The sequence below is a fragment of the Phocoena phocoena genome, chromosome 2, assembly GCF_963924675.1.
Source record: "Phocoena phocoena chromosome 2, mPhoPho1.1, whole genome shotgun sequence".
Taxonomy (NCBI): Eukaryota; Metazoa; Chordata; class Mammalia; order Artiodactyla; family Phocoenidae; genus Phocoena; species Phocoena phocoena.
In genome coordinates, this window is record NC_089220.1 from 162,374,825 (window position 1) to 162,397,894 (window position 23,070).

At 35.9% G+C, this 23,070-nt stretch overlaps 1 protein-coding gene across 1 annotated transcript in view; it reads left to right on the top strand.

Moving 5' to 3' along the window:
- The window catches only part of MALRD1 (MAM and LDL receptor class A domain containing 1), a 598,156-nt gene that overhangs the window by 410,904 nt on the left and 164,182 nt on the right, over positions 1–23,070 (top strand). Inside the window, exons 31-32 of the mRNA XM_065871795.1 lie at positions 5,148–5,276; positions 13,384–13,545. Coding sequence (XP_065727867.1) covers positions 5,148–5,276; positions 13,384–13,545 — 291 coding nt within the window. The remainder of the gene's footprint in view (positions 1–5,147; positions 5,277–13,383; positions 13,546–23,070) is intronic.

A 23,070-nucleotide genomic window follows, 5' to 3' on the forward strand; every position in this document is an offset into this window, starting at 1 on the left:
TCTAGGATGAATAAGTAAAGATACTAAATGGATGATGTCACTAGATTTAAAGGTATAGTACTTTGTGTGAGAGAGTGATTACCATTGTTTTCATTTAGAGATTGATAGTAAATGAGTTACCTAAGGTTACAGAGCTTTCATGAGAATGGAGGTTCAGATCAATACATTGGCCACACATATTTTGACTTTCCACTAGCAATCAATGTTTACTGTCCAGTATTACCAGCTGTAACTAGAGGGAAGCTTTTACTTAGAATGATAAAACTTTTGAAGCATACCTACAATAAAAGCTATCCAAAGATGATTTATTAACAAGTTAAAACAGATAAATGACAAGGAAAATGTATATATTAACAAACAAAAAGAAACTATGTTTATGAAAAAGTTCCCTCTTCTAGCCACTACAAATATATCTTTATGTTTCTGTTTCAATGAATGCACTCAAATGTTCATATATGTTTACTTTTATAGGAACACAAGGTAAAGAAAATGATATATGCCAATTTCAGAGGGTTTCTTTTTATAATAAGGAGCATGATTTGGAGAAAATTGTTTTATGGGACTTTCTTGAGATTATTTTTAGAATTCATGATATAAGGTTTTAACAGTTTTTAAATATTAAATTTATATTGAAAATTAGACTACAGAAAAATTAACAAAATCATATCATAGGATGTGCTTTCCACTCACTACAAACATATAAAAATATCTTTAAAAAGCACTTGTTAATACTCTAAACTGAAACTTGAAAAAGAAAAGAAAATATACCAGTTCCAGAACCAAAGAGGGGACTCAAACATAGACCATAGATGAAAGCTAACTTCCCAGGGGCTTAAAGGACTTGGGAACCTGGACATAGAAAATGGTATCTGGAGACTGGAAGTTTTAACCCTATATCAGAATAGGAGAGCTAGACATGTACCCTTGCATAAAGCCTGGTCCTTTCCAGAGAAAGCCCAGAGAAATTTGTTTTCTGTCCAGGAACTTGGAAAAAATTAAAGAAAAATAAATGAACAGAACAGGAGCTACCAGCATGAAACCAAAACCCTAAAACTTGTGCCATACCACACATAGGATAGTACATGCTGTGAGACTGAGAACTCAAAAATAACACATTAATATTAAAATTTCTAGAACCACTGAAACTTCAAGGATAATGCACGTAGCCAGTGTAAATTTATGCTGTTGGGAACACACGCTATTGGGATCATAATACAGAAAAAGGAAAGCATAAAATAAAATAGGCAGGATACTAAATAAAATAATTAAATTTCACTTCCAGAAATTATAACTGAAAATAAATATCAATGGAAAAGTTAAACAAACAGATTAGAGGCACAGTTGAAGGATAAATCATCAAATAAGCGTGAGCTTACTCACCGAAATGCAACACAGCAAGGTAAAGAGAAAAAAAAATATGAACAGAAATTGAGACATTGAAGATAGAATAAGTGAATCTAACACTTCTAATAGCAACCGCATAGCCTAGGGAGATCAGCTCCGTGCTTTGTGACCACCTAGAGGGGTGGGATAGGGAGGGTGAGAGGGAGATGCAAGAGGGAGGAGATATGGGGATATATGTATATGTATAGCTGATTCACTTTGTCATAAAGCAGAAAGTAACACACCATTGTAAAGCAATTATACTCCAATAAAGATGTTAAAAAAAAAAAAAAAAGTTCCAGAAATAGAAAACAGAGACTTAGGGAAAGATAGTACTTGAAGAAATAAAATTGATCATTTTCTGTAATTGAAAAATGGCATGACTCCTCAAGTTATCATAGCATAGAAACAATGACACCCCAGTAGCAGGGGGCAACCTAGTACCCAAATTTTGGTTTCCGACAGCATTCTCCAATAAAAGGAACCAGGGGTGCTTGGAGAAATGGCTGATGGCTGATTCTAGGACTGGGCTGGGAAAAATACAAGGTAAGGCTGAAGCAACTACGGTGTTAGAACAGAAAGCAGTGTGCAAAAAAAAAAAAAGGCTGCATTGATGGTAGCATGTCAAAGGGACATAGAAGCCAACTGAAAGAGCTCCCCTTTGCCAATTTGAGCAATAAAAAAATAAAGTAGCATTGTATTATGACTCAAATTGTAAAATAAATATCCTTGAGTCCATATTGATATAAATTACTAAATAAATATATAAATGGGAGGGAAAAGACCAATCTCCCATATGTAAGAACACTAATTTATGTAGATTCTCTACCCTCAAGGAGGGAAGCATAGATCTCCTCTCCGCTATGTGGTCTGCACACAGTGACTTCCTTCCAAAGAAATATTGTATTTAAAGGGATAGAAAAAAGAAAGTAACTTTAAAGTGGAGAAATATGACAAGAACTACATCAGCCAGGTAGACAAGGTCAACATGAACAGTGACAAGTTGTGTCATAGTACGTGCCCTGGTCATGATGTGATGAAATTAACACTTTACTTCTGTAGTCTTCCTCCCCTACACCCATAATCCTACCTAAATTATAAGGGGGAAAAATCAAATTCTAATAGAAATCCTACAAAATACTTGACCAGTACCGTCCAAATTGTAAAAGTTATCAAAAACAAGGAAAATCTGAGAAACTGTCACAGTGAGGAGAAGCCTAAGGAGACATGACATGGTCATGGTTATTCAGGCTCCTTCAGCCTAAGGAGCCTGAATAACACACTCTTCAGTGGGGAGGAGTCTGGCCATTGCCATCACGTCTTTTATGTCCTTCACGTGGTAATATTCTGCATGAGAAATAAAGGTGCCAAAAATGTGTGCACATGTGAAATTTACTGTCTGAAATCCCAGAGCATACTGAATATCATCCCTTGAAGGAGATGATAAAACGAGTGTGTGTCCACAAATATAACCTGTAGAATGATTATATCTAATTCTATGTAATGAATCCTGTGCACAAAGCTGTTTTAATCCAAATCCAAATTTATACGGGCAAGGATTTCTTTACTGTAAATTCTATTTCAAAGGAGAATAATGTGAGTTTTCAATGGACGTCACTTTAACTTTGGGGACGGTGTATTCAAATCCACAGTGGATTAGTCCTATATGTTCCTCGTGCTTTTAGTGGATTAAATATTCGATTCTTATGGCTACATTATTTTGCAGACATTTTCTTCTTCCTAGGATTTTTTCCATTTATCGTGTTTTAGTTTTAGGTCTTTTGGACTCTGTCAACCTTTATTTTCTAAGCTAAAATAAATATTTAGTCTGTTTCATGTGCCATATTCTGCCAGCAGGTCATCTTCAACTCGCTCTTATGAGCACCAGTGCTCTTTCCATTCTCATATCATTAACTATAGTATATGTGAGATTATCTTTCATTTCATATATTTGTTGACCAGGTTAATAGGTACTGCCTTTATCATTTTGGCTAAATGAAGAAATTGAAAATGACTAAACACATGCAAGACGTTCTCACTAAAATAATGTTCCTCTTCTATTTACCATGCTGTTTTTGCTAACAGCAGTCTGATTGACTATATTCTTGTCTTAAAGAAGATCTACTGTCCTTAGAATTGCAGTCTCTTTTTATTTTTAATCCGTGCAACCCATATACCATAGATACTCTGGTTTATACTCAGTTTATTATAATTCAAAGCATTGACCTGATTCCTCTTCATGTTTTTTCTATTCTATGTTGTTAAGGTAATAAGCCTCATTTAGAGATGGAGTCTATTTCAGTCATTTTTTTTAAACTAAAGAACCAATTATTTAGATTATAAGTCAAAACCCATATCCTCTGTGGAGTAATTTTATGACTCCACAGCCTATGGCACAGAAAAATAATCTCCAATGCATAGACTTGCATACTAAACAATGTCCACATAGTTCTCTGGGTTAACTGTAAATTCTCACTAGTGTTAATTAAAATTATGTGGCAAAGTTTCTAAATCACTCAAAGAACACGAGCTTTCATTCTTCACCTTACTGATACCCACGATCTACTAAATATTGGCTGTTCTTTTAGATGCCTTCTCTCAATCTTCGTATTGAGACTACATTTTACTGGTAAATTATTTCTGGAAATTATTGAGGTTTTAGCTATTGTATTATGGGGATGACTACGGAAAGACTCTGGAAATGCACTTTTGTGAAATCTGTAGAGTTTTACTATTTTCCTTCATGAAAATACTCCCTAACCTTGAGTAACCTACCCCCACTGCAGACACCCTATCCTGAACCCATACTAATCGATGTAACAAAGGAATTGCTGAGCTTTATTTAATTTGTTGAATTTGGTAAAGATAGTTTCAGACCTTTAACGTACATCACTTTGAAGCTATAAAATATTATCATTAGGCTTCATGTCAGTTGAAATGATATGCCAACATGTGAATTGCTTTGAAAATTCTATGTCAATTTGCTTTTCTAAGCCCCCTTTAGATGAAACCATTATGCCTTCAGTTATTATAACCAGCATTTATAAAGCACAAATTGTATATTAGGTGCTGTGTTAGGCCCAAGGAAACACAGCAAAAACTCCTGTGTCGAAGGAGCTTAGAGTCTGGGAGGACAGCCAGAAGTGTAAACAGCTCTTATACGAGGTGGTAAGCATTTAATATAGGAATAAAAGTGTCCTTAGGCAGCATGAAACAGGGAGTGTCCAACCAGAGGCTTGGATGGCAAAGAGAAAGGCAAGACAAGGGTAGAGAGAGAAGTTGTTTCCTTGAGTCCTAAGGTTGAACAGACCACAAGAGGGAATGAATGGTCAGCACAGGTAAAGGAAGCAGCATTTGTGAACACGTGGTAAAATGCAGACCAAGTGGCATATTTGTGAAGCCCTCAGTCCTAGGATATAGCTTCCTGCAGGTGCTTAAGAGAAGAGTTGCAGAAAATAAGCCTGGAAAACTAAGCTGGAGCCAAAAACCAAAATATTTTTAATGCCTTGATTGGGAGTTTGGGTTTATGTAATAGACGATGGTCAGCCCTTGACTGGTTAAAAGATATTTTGGAAGTACAATCTGTGTTACTTGCTGAACAGTTCCAGGTGGGACTGAGAGATGGGGAGCTGTCTACAAGTCTACCTTGGACAACAATTAAAATCTTTAACTTATCTAATAGTGTGGGAACTAAAAGGAGTATTGCAATTTGATGAAAGTATTACCAAATGATGTTTGTGTTTGTTATTTTGTTTTCCCCCCAGTGGGAGAGACTTCTGAGATTTGCCCAGAAGCCACTGATTTCTTGTGCCACAACAAGAAGTGTATTGCATCCCACCTGGTCTGTGACTATCAACCAGACTGCTCTGATAGGTCTGATGAAGCTCGCTGTGGTAAGTGTATTTGTCTGTTCTAATGCTGCCAGTTCAGCACAGATTTTCGCTTTGTTAGCAGAGTAACTTATTGGCATTGATGACTGAGAAGAAATGTTCTTCTCATGCACCAGAGTAGATTTAGAATAGACCATACATTTTCCCAACTTCTCTATGCAAATATTTAAATGGCAGCCCTTCCATCCTTTTTACCCCCAGACTAAAAACTGCAACAAATCTATAGCAAATCATGTTACAAAAATTTCCCATCACGTCATTATATAGAACTGTGCGCAGAGTCAGGGTTAAAATTGTCAGAAACGGAACTAGCAGAGCCTACATTTCTTCATCAGTTCTCATGACTGATTCCATTCCTTTTTCCCCACAAAATGACTGATTTTATAGATGAGGTGAAAAAAGAACACTTTGAATAAATACTAGTTTAATGATTAATTTTAATAATTACATTGCCCTGGAAAAAGAGGAATACAAGAACCACTTTGGTTTTTTTATTCAAACTTTAATTCAAATGATTTTTAAATTCATGTATAAAGCCAAGTGTGTGATTTTAAAATATGAACACATATTTAAATCCAAAGAATTTTTTTTTCATATATCTTATTGATGAGCATTCATATGGAATCTTGATACCATACAGGCTGCCTGTTGCCATTAATGTTTGCAGCGTAACAAACTACCCTAAAAGTTAGTGGCCTTAAACAAGTTTCATTTTGCTTGCAATTTTGTGGATCATTCATTCAGGAAGGAATCGGCTAGGCAGCTTGTCTCTGATCCACATGGCTCAAACTGGTACAGCTGGACCTGGAGGATCACTTCCAAGATGCCTTTATCCCCTACATGTTTGGCACATGTGTAGTCTTTGGTTTCTCTGTCTGGATCAACATGGAATCAACCTCCAGGGCAATCCCTGTGGCTTGGGCTATCACAGGTTAGTCAGACATCTTACATGGGATTGACTTTTACCATGTGTCGACTGTAAAAGAATGCACAACCTAAAAGTTAAGAAGTATGTTTTATTGGCAGACTTTCTGAGGACTTAAGCCCAGGAGGCAGCCTCTCAGATCCCTCTGAGGGGCTGCTCCCAAGAGGTAGAGGGGGAGACAGGATATACAGGAGTTTTGGGAGCCCAAACATCAAAAGATTACTGTTAATTAAAGAAGACCAGATAGCTCAAGTTAACGAATTTAGTGCTTTTCTGTGTTTGGGAAGATGCAAGAGACTGTGTTCAGTGAAGTCATTCCTTTGCTATACACCTTAGCTATCTAGGGCCAGCATCCTGGTTCTTCCCATCCTAAATCCCCTCAGGGTGCACCTTTGCGAGGGGTGGGGGGGGCGGAGCGCTGCAGTGGGTGAGGGTTTGATGGCGGGCATCCTGTTGTTTCTAACCTGAGTTCCCTCGGGGCGCACCATGGGGGGGTGGGAGGGGCGGGCAGTGGCTGATGTTTACTGCCGTGGCATGCAACATTCTTCATTCACAGAAAGTTCCAAGGGCAAACATTCCAAGAGTCTGAGGAAAAATAGCAAAGAGTTTGTATGACTTAGCCTCAGAAGTTCCAGAATGTCCCTCCCGGCTCTTCCTAATGGTTATTCAAATAACAAAGTCTAGCCTAGATTCAAATAGAGGAAGGGAATAGACTCCATTTCTCAGTGGGAAAATATCACACATGCACAGGGAAGGCTTACTACACAAGGCACGTTTAAGTGTTTATTTTTAGCTCAGTGTTATTTTTATTCCTCGGGATGTTTACTTCTGAAGTGTTCATTTCTCTTTCTTGCATTCGCTATTTTTTTAAATTGTGGTAAAGTATACATAAGATATACATAACATAGAATTTACTATTCTAACCTTTTTAACTGTACAGCTCAGTGGCACTAAGTATATTGGCATCGTTGTGAAGCCAACACCACAGCTTCACACTTTTGCCAGCTTGCGTAAGTGTCATCGGAAAGGTTTTTCCCTTAGAGGGCGTCCACAACCCATATCCAGAACTTTTTTTATCTTGAAAAATTGAAACTCTGTACCAATTAAACAATAACCCTCTATTCTCCCCACCCCCAGCCCCTGACAACCACCATTCTACCTTCTGTTTCTATGCATTTGACAACTCTAGGTGCCTCATGTAAGTGGAATCACAGTGTTTGTCTTTTTGTGACTAGCTTATTTTACTTAGCATGTTATCCTCAACATTCATCCCATCTTTTAATTTTAAGTCAAGCAAAGAAGAAAGTGAAAATGATTGGCACTTTTTTAAACTGTATTTTGAATACTACAGTATTGTAATCTTAATTTCACAAAATATTTCCTTTATAATATATATATTCTCAAATGAAATTTATAATACATTAAATAATACTTTCTAGTGTTATTTCTAGCTTCTTTTAAGTGCACCAAAAATATATATTTTTTTATATTGACTGTTAGGGATTGATTTCAATGGAGTTCTAAAACAATGCTCTGAAGCATTTTGAAACCACCATTTTCCCCACAAGACATAACAAATAGAGCATTTAATAATCACCAGCAAAACATTAAAAACTTGGCCAGATTTATGAAGGCTCTAAAGAAAAAATAATTTGAATATGATGGCATTGACATACATAATCCAGTGGGGTGAGAAGGACAGCTATCACATGCATATAGAAAACTTATTACAGACAGTAAATATCTTCCTCTCATGTAAAAATGTACATACATTGAAAAGTTTATATAAAAATTATTCTCTTGTGTTTATTCCTGTTCCTAGTAGGGCTAGGAACAACTTTCTAAACATTGGGTATATAAAAATGAACAAGGCTTCAGAAATTCATTTTCTACTGTGGAAAGAAAAAACCTAGAGGGAAAAATGCATTAAATATAATGTTCTTTGCTTTTTGAAAAGGTAGTTAGTAAATGAAAAGATTCCTGATTATTTTTTAAGTGTAACAAGTGCTATCAGGAATAAGGTTATCACAGCTTATGTGGGGAATACATATGAAGAAAAATATGTGTGTGTGTATGTACATCTGTATATGAAATATAAAAATAGACCTAAAAACATCAGAAAGAGTTACAGGTGTTTTGGTTTTTCAAGTGTGAATGCTGCCCATGTTCTTTTTGCTTCACTCATTTTTCTTCTCAGAGTACCTTATATGATTCTTATTTTTTTCCCACAGCTATTTAAGGTATTGATATAAAACACACAAAGGCAGTTTTGATTATCAGAAACTGAAGTCAGTTACATATCCATGTCTGTTAGTGTTACCCATGACTCTGATGGACAACTGCAAGAAGTATTTGAATTTATTAAAATAAAAGCAATATGTTGACAAATGAAATAGTCACTTTTCTTAAAACTTCTTCATAGATTTTGTTCACCTCCAAAAGGAACATTGCACAGCACACAGAGATATACAGGTGACTTACTGATGCTGCAAGTTGACTCCATCAATGTTTTATATGATGGTCTTTGGGAAATATTGGAGGCATCAGGGCTGGATTCCTGCAGGCAGAGAATCTGTCGTGGATAATGGAATAAATTACAACATTTTCAAAGTCACCTTTGGAGAAATATAAGGAAACAATTGACCTTTGGGTTATTAAACTGAAGTCTTCATTTTGACTTTGACCATCATTTGTTGGGCAATTATTTAAATTTTCAGAGGCTCAATTTCCTTATCTATATAGTACATATAATAACATACGGAGTGCTTTGAGAATTAAATGAAATAATGTAAAGAATATATTTGTTCAGTCTTTCAGGATTAATGTTAGCTTCTTCCATGCCATTATTTTTATATTCTCTTGAAATTTGTCAGTCATTGTGAATGCCTTATTTACATGTCCTTTATACTTATCAGACAATAAATTCAGCTATTCCTCGTGACTAAATTCTTACCTTAGGTTATGAGCAAAGATAAAATCTTCTTTTGCATTGCTACCTCTTGTTGCAAAAATGCATGGTTGGTAACAAATAAGATCAATTCTTTTTAAAAGAAACAGTTAAGTTAGAAAATATGCTCTTTTTTTCATGGAGGAAATTATTACCTAAAACACGTAGTAAGCGTGCCTTGTATTCTAGGCTAGGGCTGCGCAGAATGGGATGGGTACTTTCTCTCCTGCATCTTACAGTGATAAACATCATTAGTCAGTCATGTCACTCTTCCCCACTGTAGCCAGATTCTCCAAAATCCTTCTCAGTGCAGCTTTCCAAAAAGGCATTTCACAGCGAGGAGAAACTGTTTAATGGTTCTATGTTATATATCATGGTATGGCAAAATAAGGTTGCTATGTGGATGTGAGAATTAAAAATAATTAATTATGGAGCCATCTCTTTAATATAACTGAGTTGATTAATATTTATACTGACCTACAACAATATGGCTGAATATTGTACCAGTGGAAAAGTGCCAGTCGTTTAAAACAATGTTAGTAATACTTTGAATCCGTTCAAGGGATCATAATAAAGATCACAATTTGGAAAATATTTTTTCTAAAGCAATAGCCATTTTGAAAATATTGATACATATTAATCATCAAGAAATATTAATATTACAAAGTCTTCATATCATCTATCATTCAGTAATTAGTATGGAATCACGGCTTATATAATGCAGTTCAATAATAATACCTGATCACATGGAAATGTTTACAGTAGTTCAATAGTAAACAACAATTAAGGTGGCAGTGCAAAATAAAGAAGTAATAAGTTGCCAAACGAATAGTAATAACTATGATTACTGTTATAAAACACACACACAGACCCTGAGAACTGACATGATCTGGAAAGAGAAAGATAGTACAGAAGTTGGACATTCAAGAAAGAGTATTATTTGCTAGATGGAATGGAGAAGGTACATTAATTAATACACTTGTAACAGAAATTCCAACCTTGACAGGTGTAGACATCATAACAGTCCCTGCTTGTTGCCTATCCATTTCTTTTTGTTCCTTAGAAACAGAACTGCAGTTTTATCCAGGGCAACATTATGACCAGCCACAGGTACCATCTCCTCCAAACTTCTTCGTAGCCGCCCGTGAGCACTCGCCCACCAGTGAGATATATGTGGGAATTTGGGGAAGGTATCCCTTTCAAAAAGAAAAAGCACCAGAATAGGAAAACGCTTTTTTCTTCTTTCCTCTTCCCACTCCTTTCAATGCCTTGAACATTTGAATTTTTCAACGCTGGAAGGTGCAGCAGCATCTTGCAACCATGAACGAGCATGAGGATGGCAAGATGACAGAAAGGAAAGGTGGAAAATGTGTGCTTCGCAACTACACATTTGAACCACAGTCACAGTGCCAACCTTAAACTTCCTGACATATTGTTAATTGAGATAAATGAATAGTAGCTGTTTAAGCTACTATTATTTGGGTTATCAGTTACTTGAAACTAAATGCATCTCTAAGTGATACAGACAATAAGGAAAATGTATTATCTCAAATAGCAAGAAGTCCAAAAGCAAGGGAGCTCTAGAGTTGGTTAATTTAGTAACTTTTGTCATCAAACGTATAGAACTATATGCCCTCCTTCATTCTTTATGTTCTGCCATCTTCAGATAATGGATTTTCTTATAAAGTCAGCTCCCCATAGAATCTCTTTAGTCCCAAGCATCGCATCTTTGCAATGATATCCTGAGAAAGGACAAATAGGTTTTCTTCCTTTTGATTTATTTTTAAGAATAAAGAAACCTTTTCGTAGGTGTCTTTTCCTTAGTAAGTCTCATCGTCTATAAAAGCATCCCAAGACTATCTTTTTTTTTTTTTTTTAAAACATCTTTATTGGGGTATAATTGCTTTACAATGGTGTGTTAGTTTCTGCTTTATAACAAAGTGAATCAGCTATACATATACATATGTTCCCATATGTCTTCCCTCTTGCGTCTCCCTCCCTCCCACTCTCCCCATCCCTCCCAAGACTATCTTAAACCACTCAAGACAAGGGAAGTTTGAACATCGCATCATGATTGCTTAGATAAACCATGAGCTGCCTCTGGTGTTACAGGGGGCCGTTTCACTCTTCAAACAAGTATCTGAGTGAAAGAAGGTGAATTCCTAGATAAAACTGCAGTTCTGTCCTGAACAAGAGAGGGAAGGAAGGACTGACAAATGAGCATCGAATTGCTAGAGAACATGTGCAAAAAAAGAGAGAGAGAGAGAAGTAGTTCAACATAAAAGTTGAAAAAAGTCAGTTTTATTCAAAAGAAATTTTTCTGAAAGATTTCATTGAAGTAGAGGCAGTTTTGGAGACAAGACAGATTTCAGGCTAAAAAAGCATTGCATCAACAGAAAGGTTATTGTATTCAAGGCTAGAGGTTTTGAGGGCATTTTCAAATAATGTGAACACCTGAATATTTCGAGCAAGGGAAATAACGTGAGAGCAGTCTTGAAGATTAATAATGTGGTTTGGGTGTATAAGGTTGATAGGATGAAGGCTACACTAAAGAAAGAGGCTCTTAACATAAACCAGGGGCTTGAACCAATGGAGCTGGAACAGGAACTCTGGAGCTGCAAAGAAAGGAATGAACTAAACAAGTTCTCGAAGGGAGAATCTATAGGTGTTGGTGATAGATTAGATATGGAAATAAAGAATGCAGAATCAAAGATAACTTCATAGTTCGAATCTTTAGAAAAAGACAGAAGATTCATGCTATGAAATTAATCAATAATCTCAGAGAGAAGAACCCATTTGGAGGGATAAATGATGAGTTCATTTCAGGCTTGTTGGTTTTGAGATGAAATTTTGAGACAGAAATACTATAGAACCTGTGTGTGACATCATTCTAACAAACACACAATGGCTGTCTTGTTTGTAATATTGGAAGATTCCACATGTTTGCGGTTGTGTTAACTAAACACCTGGAGAACCACATTCCTCACTTTTATCCATATTATATAAGCATGGTATAAACCTATGTATAAGCATGGCATAAAAAGGATATACAGAGCCCATAAATAAGTATATAAAAACCAATGGAGCATAAGTCATGTAGAATGAATGAAAGAAATGTATATAATTAAAAACGATTCTAGTTTTTAGGGATAAGATACAATCATGCCAGAGAAGTAAAATGCTGAGATTTTATGAAAATACTCTTAGAGATCCAGAAAATTTTTCTATAAAAATATTAAAGCTTTGTTTTGCCAAATGTTTGGCATCCATTTTAACAGCAAGTTTTTCCTTGCTGACAAAGTTTCTATATATGCTAATAATAGTTTTATGTTAAGAAAAAGTTATGAACAAGAAACCATCTGGAGAAGAAACGTTAAAAATAATACAAACTTCATCTTTCTCAAAAACAAAAGTCAATGACAATCTCAGTTGATTCATACTGATTAAACCACCCAATAATTCATTCTGTCTCTATAACACAGTTTTTACAGTGAATGCTCGAAAATAATAACTGCTATGCAAAAAGAAAATTAAAGAAAAATGAAAGCAGTATCAGGGTATTATGAAGGCACTTTTCACAGATGACTAGGTAGTAGACAATCAGTTATCTAGTAATTTTTCTCATTGTGAACAACTTAGTTTTTTAATGAGTTATGAATCAATACTTTTAGAAGAGAACTTCTTTCATTATTTAGTGAGAAATAATTTAGTCACTGGCTCTGAAATGTTGTACGTGGGTGATGGGTGTGGAATGCTGAGAGGGTTTGCATCCTATATGGTTTACTACTTCTACCAAAGGCACCTTTTCTCTAGTTAAATGATTTTTCCTCTGTAATGGTCTATGCTGTTCAAACACCAGAGTGGACAGAGGGAAGGAGTTAAACATCCAGACAACTGGAGATACTGACTTATTTGACCTGAATAATCTATATTATCATAATGTTTTGTACATTGTTCATGTGTAGATACAGTTTTTTTATCTATCTAAAATGTTATTAGTCAATCCATGTAAATCCTTAATGGCTAAATGACAGTATTCATGCACTGCTTCTAGACCCTGTGATAAAAAAAGTTTCGGTGTACAACTGATATTTCCAATGAGTGCAAATACCCTGGTTCTTTAAATTTTTAAATAAACAGAGTATGCAAATACTAATTTTAAATCATCGCAAATGTAGTATAATATCAAGTGTGACATACATTTCTACAACATACCATTAATATTTTTGTTTCCTTAGGCCAGTATACAAACACAACAGGAAGCTGCAATTTTGAAATAACTTCAGGAAGCTGGACCACAGCTTGCAGTCTTACTCAAGACTCTCAAGATGACTTGGATTGGGCCATTGGCAGCAGAATTCCTACTGAAGCATTGAGTCCAGACCTTGATCACACACCAGGTAAATGCAGTAGAGATAGGCCACGTAGTTCACTGGGCTGGAAATTTGCTTTAACAAATTTGAGTGAATGTCAGAGCACCTTCCTTATGTCTTTGTGGGGGTAGAGCTCAGTAGCCTTTATGAAAAGAGAGTTAGTTCCTTCCATTTAACCCCTGAATTATTTAATAGACCTAGAACTGATATTGCCACAACAAGGAAATCAATGACTCTATTTAAGAGACTCACAGATTTTATTTACCCTACCCTAAAGGTGGCCTTAAAGTCCCCAACTGGGGCAGGGACAAGTAGGGAACATTCAGATTAACGCATGCAGTAGACAAAGGTATATAGTTGGCATGCTGCCACGATGATCGCTAGCCTGCCACCGATTTCATTCCAGACCCTCTGAAGTACAGGGGCAGAGATTTAAAAGGTAAGTGGTGATAAAAAGAATGAGCGTCAGCAAACTCTGAACAAGGTTTGCTTCCTGCCTGTGACATGAGATCAATGTAATCTTAAATGGTTTTCCAATTAATAGAGTCAGAGTAGAAGGCAGCTTGTGTTCTTGTTTACTTTTACCCTGAAATCTTGCCTGATACTCAACACTTTTCTTAGGAATCTAACTTTCTTACGAATTAAAAATAACTTTTTTCAGTGATAACTTTTCTTAGGGATAAAATATCATGATGTTCAATTACAGCATGGATGTTCATTCTTATTTTAAAGGTGTTTCCTAATTCAGCTTCAGATTGAATATTTCTATTCCTTTCGACCTGTCAAGTTGTATTTTTTCTGCCTTTCATCAAGTTTTTTTCCCTTAAAAAAAAAATGAGATTAGTATACACCACGTTATAGGTTAATGGAACAGGACAGAGAATCAAGACACTTAGGTAAGTAATTAGGAGGATTTAGTATATAATAAAGGCCAATTCAGTGGGAAGACGTTGTATTATTTAATATGATGCTGGCATAGCTGGTTGTCCACCTGGAAGGAAATGAAATTAAATTCCAGTTTTTCTTCTATATATTTCATATACAACATATATTCCTGATGGATTAAAGATGTAGATCTAACAAATTAAAATAATAAAACTCTTACCAAGAAAACATAGGGTAAACTATGTATAATTTAAAGGCAGTATCAAACTTCCAAAAGCCTGGATGTAAAATTATAGCTATGTTCTAAATATTTCATAAACAAAATCAACAGGCATATAATAGATTTGAAGTTTTTTTCTTTACATATTACAGGTAGACTATATATACAGATAACTCTCACAAACTTATTAGAAATGGCAATTTTAACAACCAGGAAAGATTTGCCTAGCCAGTTCACAGATGATCAAATTCAAATAATCAACAAATATATTAAATGATGCTCAAGTTCACAACTCATCAGAAAAATGCACATTAAAATAATCAGATGGGAAGAGATTTTCAAAAGCCACTTACAGATGATTGAGAGATGGAGTGGGGGGAACAGAAGGATACTCATTAATGGTTATGGGAAATTTTCTGTTTTGGAAAGCATTCTGGCCACATAGAGATACAAGGACCAAGACATAAGTACATGTGTGTAAGGATATTTACGTCAGCATTGTTTGCAGTTGAAAGAAATGAGAAATAAAATGAACATGCATCATTCATACAATCATTTATTCATTCCTTTCTTCTTTTATTTATTCATTTATTAAGTGTCAGGCACTGTTCTAGGTCCTGGGGTTACATTAGTGAATAAAACAGACAAAATTCACTGCCACGGTGGAGTTCACATTCTAGACGGAGGGAAACAATAATAAATAAACATAATAAGTAAATAAGTTATATGGCCTGTTAGAAGTAGAGGAAAGAAAGAATAGAGGAAGTAGGATCCGGAAGGCCAGGGGATGGGTTGGGGGAGGATGGCAATTTAAATAAGCTGGTCAGAATAGGCTGCACTGAGAAAATGCCATTGGAAAAATGACTTGACGGAAGTGAGAGAGTGATACAGGTAGGTACCTAAGGAAAGAGTGTTCCAGCCCCGGGCACAGCCAGTGCCAAACACCCTGAGATCAGAGTGTGCCTGGTGGGTGACTCAGCCTGGACACTAGTGATGTTCTGGGTAATCTAATTAATTGTTGTGCGGCTATCCTGTGCGCTGTGTGATGCTTGGCAGTACCCGTGGCCTCTACCCACTTGATACCAGCATCACTCCTCTCCCGGGTGCTGACAACTCAAAATGTCTTCAGAAATTGACAACTATCCCCAAGGGACCAAAATTAAGAACCTAGAGGAACAGCCAACATAACTGGTTACATCCACAACACACAATATCACGCAGTCACTAAAAAGAGAGTTTAGTGCCATGCAGCTGATTTGCAGGGATTTCCAAAAGATATTCTAAAAGGAGTCAAGCAACGTGCAAAATGATTATATGGTGTGATCTAATATGTCTAAAACAAACAATGACTGCCCCCCCATCTGTGCATATGTATAACTCCATACCTAGATATTTCCAGAATAACTACGTGAACGTGGAAAAGAGGATGAAAAAGGATACATACTCGTTTATTAACACGAATTACCTGGATGGGTGATAAGGTTGGGGTAGAGGAGAGGAGGAATAAATGCAAAAAGAAAAAGAAAATAATTGAAACCAGGAATCACACCTCAAAAGAAACTCTAACGTACATGATGGTAGCACATTTGTGTGTGTGGAAAATGTGGTGGATATTTTCAAGTTTTACTCCTTAAAAAGCCTGAACTATTGTATTTCACTCTTTTAATATTTATTTTTTTCTTCAGTATTTCTTTTCATCAATTTTACATTACTGAGTAATATATCTTTTTCTAAAATTTTAAAAATATAAATAACCAGAAAAAAGAAAACCCCAGTTGTTCCAGTAGAGTAATATAACCACCTTTAAGCTTCGTATTTGTGTATCCTGTCATTCTTCCTTAATGCACATATTGGCCAATAAAAAGAAAGTTTCTACTTGATTTAGTAATTTAAAAAACATAGTGCGAACAAGTTTATGTTATGAAATATGTTTAGCAACATAGTTTTTATTATATCATAGTATTCTACTTGTTGGATATACCATAATTTATAAAATTAATGGTAAATTCTTAAATTATTTCCTAATATTAAACATCACAGTAATCAATATACATTTAGATGGAACTTTTTTTACTTTTCTGATAGTTCCTGAGGATAAATATTAGTTTCTGTTCCTTGAGAAACTGTAAGAAATAAACCAATATTTATTTCCTACTAAGATCCAGACAGTAACATCTAGATAACAAATACTGGCGGGTTCTTTTGATAACATCTGCAGCAATCTTTGCAATCTTTCCTTCTCCTAAGACAATATTTGAAAATTACCGAGCATGTCTGCTTGTATAATACTACTAATGGGACAAAAAGTATTGTAGGCTCAGTTTAAGAAAAAGTAGAAGTATAATCGATGGACATGAGAAAGTTTCCACACATTGTCCCAAAAGACAAGCATAAGTAATCTATGGATACCTTTTAATGCAACAATTAAGGACTATTAATAGTTGTGATTATTTTCTTTTTTTGAACTTTTATAGCTTGTGTGAGTTCATTAAAGACCACATGAAAAGTTTTCCATCTGGTTATTTATGCAATATGGTATACAAGTAATGTCATCCACAGATAAGGAAAACTAATCATTCTGACAGAATCCTTTATTATCCTCCCTGTTAATCACTACACAAGACAGTATATTTTTGCAGAGTGCTCTTTTCAAAGCACTCTGATTATATCATCCTGGCTACACCACTACAGCTCACTAAACTTGTTTAGACATCACTGAGACAATGGGCCGCTAAATAGATTATAAGGACATTAATTAACGTTGACCTTCTCGGAAAAACAAAATTCTTTATGAGAAGGCCAGCAGATTCAAAGAGCCTACAGTCTGTTTCTAAGCATCACAACATCGCTGTTAATTAAAGCTGCATTTATGTATCTTTTCACTTATTGTTACCAAGATGAAGCATTAGATACATAAGGAGGGCATTTTCAGTGCCCATCACAGGCCTGTTTATGAGTCTTTTTGGAGCCATTGCCAAAGTTGTAGAAAGAAACTTCAAGCATTAATCCACTCTCCAGTCTACACAGGAATAAATAGTGTCTGGGATTAGTATATACGGGATTTAATGGCAAGAATGACATTTGCGTGACATGAATTAACAGAGGTAAAATTCAAAAGGCTGCTGTCTCTTTTTTATTCCCTTCCCTCGTAACTTTATTTTCTTTTTAATGTTATAATAAGTTAACCATCTCCAGAATTAGATTGTAAACTCCGGTAGGGCAGAAGTCACATCTTTTGCTATTTTTATATTCTCTCCAGCATTTAAACTTGAGTAGCACTTGACGAATACTTGTGTAGGCCTCATGTGACCTGGATCTATCTCCTTCTGTATTTATTGCAAATATTTTGGATTAATTAAGGCAACGTATATTTCCTGAGTGCCTACTAAACACCACACACAATAAATAAATGTTTGGAAGGTAACTGGAATGGAATATGTTGCCTGATATAACCCACATGCTTACTGTTGTGCAATTCTGTGTTCACAGCCCAAGGTCAAAAAGTACCCGCAAACAATCTTAGTGACACTAATGCTCTAATGTGTATGACAGCAGTTTAAAGTATTAAGTGTTCAACAGACAGAACTTACTTGGTACTTGGTTGACAGAGCCCTGCAGGCTAACGGGTGATAACTGTACTTCCTATCGGGCAGACAGGACAGATGTTATTATTCCTACATTAGAGATGAGGAACCAGAGAAGTTGAAGGTCTTCTCTGAGCCTCTATACTGAGTGACCAAGCCAGAAATGAACCCCTGGTGTTTGGAGCCTCATCCAAGCCCGTTCCCAGAACATCACTATCTTCCTTCGTCCTTATACAGCTCTGTCTGAATCTCCTTAACATCCATATTTGGGGCCACTTAACCTCTATTCCTTCTAGATTTATATCAGCAACTCACCCTGGTCTCTGATAGAGTAGGGAGGGTGGAGGCTTGGTCAGGGATATGGTGTGTTATACACAAAAGCCAGCCCTCGATCACATGTTTATCAGACCACTCACTTTGATCATGTCCACACACACTCATGCACACATACATACACATGCAGAAGGAGATAATAACTGTACTGTAACACATTTTTTAAAATTCCAATCCTTGGACCAGAAATGTTTGAGGTATTCCAGAAGGGAATAAAAACAAGCTGATGGGATCAGAATGAAAGGAGTAAAGACAGCAGAAATCCCATCCTAGGGAAACATGGCTACACAAATATTCTAAGATTAAAATCAAAAGCACTGTCCTGGACGGAATTGTGTCCCCCCCCGAAATTCAGATGTTGAGGCCCTAACCCCCAATGTGACTGCATTTGGAGAAAGGGCCTTTAAAGAGGTTTTAAGGTCAAGTGAGGTCATAAATTTGGGGGCTTCATCCAGTAGAACTTGTGCCCTTATAAAAAGAGGAAGAGACACCAGGAGGCACCTACACAGCAGAAAGGCCCTGTGAGAACCCACAGTCAAGGTGGCCGTTTGCAAGCAAGGAGAGAGGCCTCAGGAGAAACCAACCCTGCCAGCACCTTGATTTTGGACTTTGAGCCTCTAGAACAGTGAGAAAATAACTCTCTATTGTTTAAGCACCCAGTCTGTGGTATTTTGTCATGTCAGCCCGAGCTAATACAAATACCGAGAAATGTTATGAAGAATTGTTGAGAGTAACTGACTGAGGAACAGCGCTCAGAACACCTGGCTGAGCTGGGAACCTGGCCCCACCCTTCGTGTTTCCCTGCCAGGACCAGGGTTTCAAACACAACTGCTCACAGAAGTAGCTTTTTCTCCCAGGATAAAATCAGACTACTGTCATCTAAAGAAAACTGGGCATCTGCCTGCCTGGGAAAGGATTATCGTGAGATAATTAGATCCTGAAAAAAGAGACAGGGTCATACATGGGGCTGCACAGGATCAACACTATAGGTTTGCAGGAGGAAGTAAAGAAAGATAACTCTGTCCAAGAATAAAAAATTGGAGCATTGCATTTTGCATGCCTGCCGACCCCTTGGTCTCACAACCAAGGACAGTGGTTCTCAATCTTGGCTGAATATTAGAATCAGCTGGAGAGTTTAAACAAAGTACTAATATCTGGATCCCCCCACGAAGATTCTGACTTAATTGGTCAATGTTGTGGCCTGGGCAGCAAGATTTTTAAGAACTCCCCATAAGTTTCTAATGTGTATCCAAGGTTGAGAACTACTGCCCCATAGGGACGTCTATGTGGCTACATGCCCAACCCACCTGTCCAGCACCTTCTCTTCATTCTTCCAATCAAAGGAGAGCTCGGTGGGGAAACAGTTCTGTATAACAGCAGCGGAAATTCTTTCCTGTTACCTATATACTAAGCAACAAAGGCCTTCATTCAAAAGTTGAAATGAAATGATGCTATTTGCAGCAACATGGATGGACCTAGACATTGTCATACTGAGTGAAGTAAGTCAGGCAGAGAAAGACAAATATCATATGATATCACTTATATGTGGAATCTAAAAAAAGGCTACAAATGAATTTATCTACAAAACAGAAATAGAGTTACAGGGGTAGAAAATAAACTTACGGTTACCGGCGGTAAGGGGTGGGGATAAATTAGAAGATTGGGATTGACACATACACACTACTATATATTAAATTGATAACTAATAAAGACCTACCGTATAGCACAAGGAACTCTACTCAATACTCTGTAATGGCCTATATGGGAAAAGAATCTAAAAAAGAATGGATATATGTATATGTATTAACAGATTCACTTTGCTGTATACCTGAAACTACCTCAACATTGTAAATCAGCTATACTCCAATAAAAATTTAAGAAAAAAACAAAAAAAAACGTTGAAATGGATAACCAAGAATTACCAGGCATTTAAAGAAAACCAATGTCATGAAAGAGAAAGATAAGGACGTGAAAAGAGAACAGTTATCCCTGGAGGAAATAGATAACTCGGTGTAGTAGACGTTTGTCATATGTTCTCATCGCTCTTTAGAAAGCTACTGCTCTGTTCGTTTACTGTTGAGCCTTTAGAGTCCTGTATCACCCAACTTGTCATGTGCTTAGGATGAAAACTGCCAATCTGATGCCCATATGGAAGGCTTTGATTTGAAAACAAACAGCAATTACCCTCTTCCATTTATTGCAGCATGCTATAGGAGTATAATCATTTCTATGTGCGACATTATATAAAAAGTTGGGAATACATATATATTCCCATGTATACATATATGTTCCAATAAATATACTTATATCTGTATTAACATATAAAATATGTTTCCTACTGACTAAATATTTAATTATAGTAAGGGAGTATAGTTCATCTTTAAATGTGATATAATAGTTATGAAAAAAGAGTTCTAATCTTGTAGAAATATATACTGAAGTATATAAAGATGATATAATTTGATATTTAGGGTTTCTTTCAAGTAATCTAGTGGTATTGAGGATGTGGGTGGTAATATAGAGGACACAAGACTGATCATGGATTGAAATTGTTGAAGCTAGGTTTTGGGTAGATGGGATTTCATTAGACTGCTTTTTATACTTCAGTATAAATTTGCAATTTCCCAAAATAAAGATGTTTTTAAAAATAGTTCCCCAAAAATATGAATGCAACTTAAGTGAAAAAGCCCTGGCAATATGACATCTAGCATGAAATAAGAACTGGATATTCAGAAAACACTAAGGGATTTGTACACAAGGTAGAAATGAAGACATGAAAACAATAATAAAAATAATCTCTTCACTAGATTTTCAAATGATACTCAGAGAATCAAAGTATATGATTTGTAAATATCTACTTCTTTTATTTTATCTGATCCTTAAACAATACACTGGAATTTATTATGATACCGGTTCACAGCAAATTTCTGCTTAAAATGGAAAATTTTTGGATACTTCAAGGGAAGTTAATTACTAACATACAACTACTCTACACACTACTACTCTTCATCGTCATCATCATCACATTAAAGTCTGAGAAGAGTGTTAAAGGAAAACAGCTCAGATTTGTGTGCTTCAGCCACCCCTTTAAAAACGCATGTGACTAAATGGAAGAGTTTCTACAGGTGCGTGATGCACAAATAAAATGAATTACGTTGGCATGGTGAAAAAATGTTTTTTCGGTCATTCATTCATTCAACAAACAGTCGTTGAGCCCATTTTTTGCTAGCTGCTGTTCCAGTTATTTGGAATATATATTGAATAAATCAAAAAAGGATCTCTGCTGTCATGTGGCTGACACTGTAACAGAGGGGAATAGAAAATCAATATCAAGCATTATAAATAAAAAGCTTGTATAGTTTCTGGGAAGTTAATTACTATGAGGAAAATAAGGAAAAGTGGAGCCTTCAAAGAAGGATCAACCAGGAACCAGGAACCAGTGGAGAGTAGCCTAGGAGTTACAAGGGTGGGAAGGTGCTATAAATTAAAGACATTTTTCTGTGTAGCCACTAGAATGAGGGTGCCTGCATTGCTGTTTCCTAAAGGGCTATGGATGGATGTTGAATAGTTGTTGTTCTTATCTTCACGAAAATCCAAACAAAAGGATTTTTTTTTTCAAAAAAAATAAGGAGAAAATTCAGAGGGATTTAGAAAAAGAGAACTAACATATGTTAAATGTTTCCTAAGAGTCAGAAACGGTAAAAGATTTGCATCTGTTATCTTATTTAATCCTTTTAATACATTGTGATGTAGAGGATACTAAATTCTTAGAAAGGTTAAAAAACTTGACCAAGCCACAAGGGTAAGCGGGCAGGGGGATTGGAATATTGAACTCTCTGACTAAAAGGCTTTCTTTTATAGCCTACACTGTCTGATATGATAGCCACCAGTGACATGGAACTGTTGAATCCTTGAAATGTGGCTGGTTCAAATTGAGATGTGCTTTAAGTGTCAAATACACACTGCATTTCGAAGATGGAGTACAAAAGAAAATAGAATTTTAAAAATATCTCATTAATAATTGGTGCATTGATTATATGTTGAAATGATAGCATTTGGGGAACATGGGGTTAAATAAAATGTATTACTAAGGATTAACCTATTTCCTTTTACTTTTTTAAATGTGTTGCTAAAAATTCTAAAACCACATGTGACTCACTGTTTCTGTTGGACAGTTCTGTTCTATATTACATTGCATACATAGAGAAGGCTTTCTTGTCTCTCAAGTGAAAAAAAACCCACTTGAATTGACTAAAGAGATACTGAAAAGTATCCATATCTGTATATCTTCGAAGATGGGCAATCTCTTGCTTATGAATTCACACACTTGCCACTAGAAAGTGCAAAAATTATCTATATTTAACTTCAAGTCTACTTTAAGCAAAAGGTACTTTGAAAAAAAAAGAACATATAAAAAGTAAAGTGGGGTGATTATCTTCATAATATTATATTGTGTATATTACATCCTAATAATTAAACCTTATCATGCAGTTTTTCTTGTGGCATCAGTAGTCTCTATGTTAAAAATAC